General features: G+C 62.7%; 1 protein-coding gene across 1 annotated transcript in view; it reads left to right on the top strand.

Moving 5' to 3' along the window:
• Positions 1-2,183: 2,183 nt before the first annotated feature.
• TSSK4 (testis specific serine kinase 4) overlaps positions 2,184-2,597 on the top strand; it is a 1,281-nt gene continuing 867 nt past the window's right edge. The window contains exon 1 of the mRNA XM_032804701.2: positions 2,184-2,555. Coding sequence (XP_032660592.1) covers positions 2,349-2,555 — 207 coding nt within the window. The 5' untranslated portion in view covers positions 2,184-2,348. The remainder of the gene's footprint in view (positions 2,556-2,597) is intronic.

The raw sequence follows: 2,597 nt of genomic DNA, 5'->3' as shown, positions 1-2,597 counted from the left end.
CCCCGCCCGGGGTCCTCCCGCCCCGCCCCCACTGACCAGAGGCTGCCCGGGCCGCGCCTGCCGCCTGGAGGGTCCCGTGGCCCCGCGCCCGGCAGCGGGTATCCCTAGCAGCAGGCAAACAGCCAGACAACTGCACCCAGCCTGGGGGCCTCGCGGCTCCAGAGCGTCCCACCCGGTGCCTGATTCTCGGGTCCCCCAGCTCCGCTCCCCGCCGCCGCCCGGCCCACCAGGCCGCCTCCCCCAAACTCGCACCAACAGGGCGCGCAGCCCCCACCACAGGGGTCCCTCCCTGGGCGGAGCCAGGGACCAAAACGCGTCGGGGTCCTTCAGGCGATCGCCAAGGCAGCCCGAGCCACGTCCGTCCCCTACTTCCGCCCTCAGCGCCCCTGGGGGGCTTCGTGCCCACAGCGTGACGCGCATCCGGCGCCTGAGAGGGCCCGGGCCCGCCGGCGAGCAGGTTCTTAAAGGGCCAGGCAGCTGTTTCCAGGAGCGTCAATGTTAGGGGGTGCGGGGCAGCAAATGGGGAGGGGGCAGCTGGCCTCCCCCATATAACGGTCCCCTACAGACCCCATTATCCTACAAATTAAGAGCCCGAAATTCCATCTTGGCCCCAATGTAACCCCCAATTTCTCAGTGGCCCCCAAATTGAACTCCCAAAATCCCAAGGGCCCCCAAAACAACCCATTTCCTGAGTTTCCCTCAAGTTGATCTCCATGTCCCCAAATTAAGAGACCCCAAAACCCCAGTGCCCCCCCAATTCAGAGCCCCAAATATCATATAAGGGCCCCCAATTTCTCAGTGACCCCCAAATTGCCCCCCAAAATCCCAATGGCCCCCAAAATAACCCAATTTCTGAGTTTCCCTCAAGTTGATTCCCATGTTCCCAAATTAAGAGACCCCAAAACCCCAGTGCCCCCCAAATTCAGACCCACAAATACCACAGTGCCCCCTGTATAAGGACACCCAATTTCCCCAAAGTTGAGCCCCATGGACCCCCGTATTGAGACCTCCAAATGCCCCCAAAACCTCACTGCCCTCCAAAGTAAGAGACACAAATACAACAGTGGCCCCCATATAAGGAACCCCAATTTCTCAGTGCTTCCCCAAATTGAGACCCCCTTTATGAGCCCTTCAGATGTCCCATTACTTCCTCAACTTAAGACCCCTCCAAACTCCTTAGTGTCCCTCCACTGCCTCAGTGGCTCCCCAGAAATGTGGGTTTTTTTGTGGTTCCCCAAATAAGTTCCCAAATGCTCCACTGTCCCCCAGATTTCCCCGTGATCCCCAAACAAGGCCCCACTGCCCCGTGCAAAGAAAAACCTCTGCAGTGTCCCCCCAAATCCCAGTATCCCCCAAATGCTGAGGCCCCCTCAATGCCTCTGTGGCCACCCCCAATGTGGAACACCCCCCCGGTATCCCCGGTAACGGGCATCGGCCAATGGGGGCCGGCAGAACACTGGGGTGATGCTGGCGGAACCTTGGAGTCGGGGGGCGATTCTGGTCACCAGGTCGGGGGACAGAGTGAAGCAGGTGAGGGGAGGTCAGTGGGGTCAAAGCCCCAGCAGGGAGCAGGAGGGGGCAGGGCAGTTCTTGGGGGGTCACAGCCCCCAGTGGGGAGCCGGGGGAGGCCAGGGCAGTTCTTGGGGGGTCACAGCCCCCAGTGGGGAGCCAGGGGAGGCCAGGGCAGTTCTTGGGGGTCACAGTGGGGAGCCGGGGGGGCAGGGCAGTTCTTTGGGGTCACAGACCCCAGTGGGGAGCCAGGGGAGGCCAGGGCAGTTCGTGGGGGGTCACAGTGGGGAGCTGGGGGGGCCAGGGCAGTTATTGGGGGGTCACAGCTCCAATGGGGAGTCGGGGGAGGTCAGGGCAGTTCTTGTGGGGTTACAGCTCCAGCAGGGAGTCAGGGGAGGCCAGGGAAGTTCTTGCGGGGGGTGTCACAGCTTCAGTGGGGAGCCGGGGGAAGCCAGGGTAGTTCTTGGGAGTCACAGCCCCAGTGGGGAATCGGGGAAAGCCAGGGCAGGTCTTGGGGGTCACAGTGGGGAGCCAAGGGGGCCAGGGTAGTTTTTGGGGGTCACAGCCCCAGTGGGGAGTCAGGGAAAGCCAGAGCAGTTCTTGGGGGTCACAGCTTCAGTGGGGAGTGGGAGGGTTCCTGGGGGTCACAGACCTATGAGGGGGGTTAAGTGGGTCAGAGTCCCAGGGTTGGCTCATTGGAGCCCCAGCCCCACTGGGGGCCAGGGGTTTCATTGGGGGTCCCAGCTAGGATCTAACCGCCTGACCTGCCCCAGAGGGGCGACTCTCTGGCACCGGACGCACAGAGCCCCCCAGTCCCCTCGGAGGGGCGAGAGGCTGCCATGGTGGAGACGGCCCCCTCGGCCCCCTACCTGTCCGTCATGGACCAATACGGCTACCAGCTGGGCAAGGTCATTGGCCACGGCTCCTACGGCACGGTCTACGAGGCCTATTTCACCAAGCAGAAGGCCAAGGTGGCCATCAAAATCATCTCCAAGAAGAAGGCGTCCGAGGACTATCTCAACAAATTCCTGCCCCGTGAGATCCAGGTGGCTAGGGAGCGCCGTGGGGTGGGTGGGCCAGGCAGGGGG

Source organism: Chelonoidis abingdonii, unplaced genomic scaffold (genome assembly GCF_003597395.2).
Source record: "Chelonoidis abingdonii isolate Lonesome George unplaced genomic scaffold, CheloAbing_2.0 scaffold0020, whole genome shotgun sequence".
NCBI classification, from domain to species: Eukaryota; Metazoa; Chordata; order Testudines; family Testudinidae; genus Chelonoidis; species Chelonoidis abingdonii.
The sequence above is the reverse complement of the archived record's forward strand: the minus strand, read 5'-3'. Positions and strand labels throughout refer to the sequence as shown.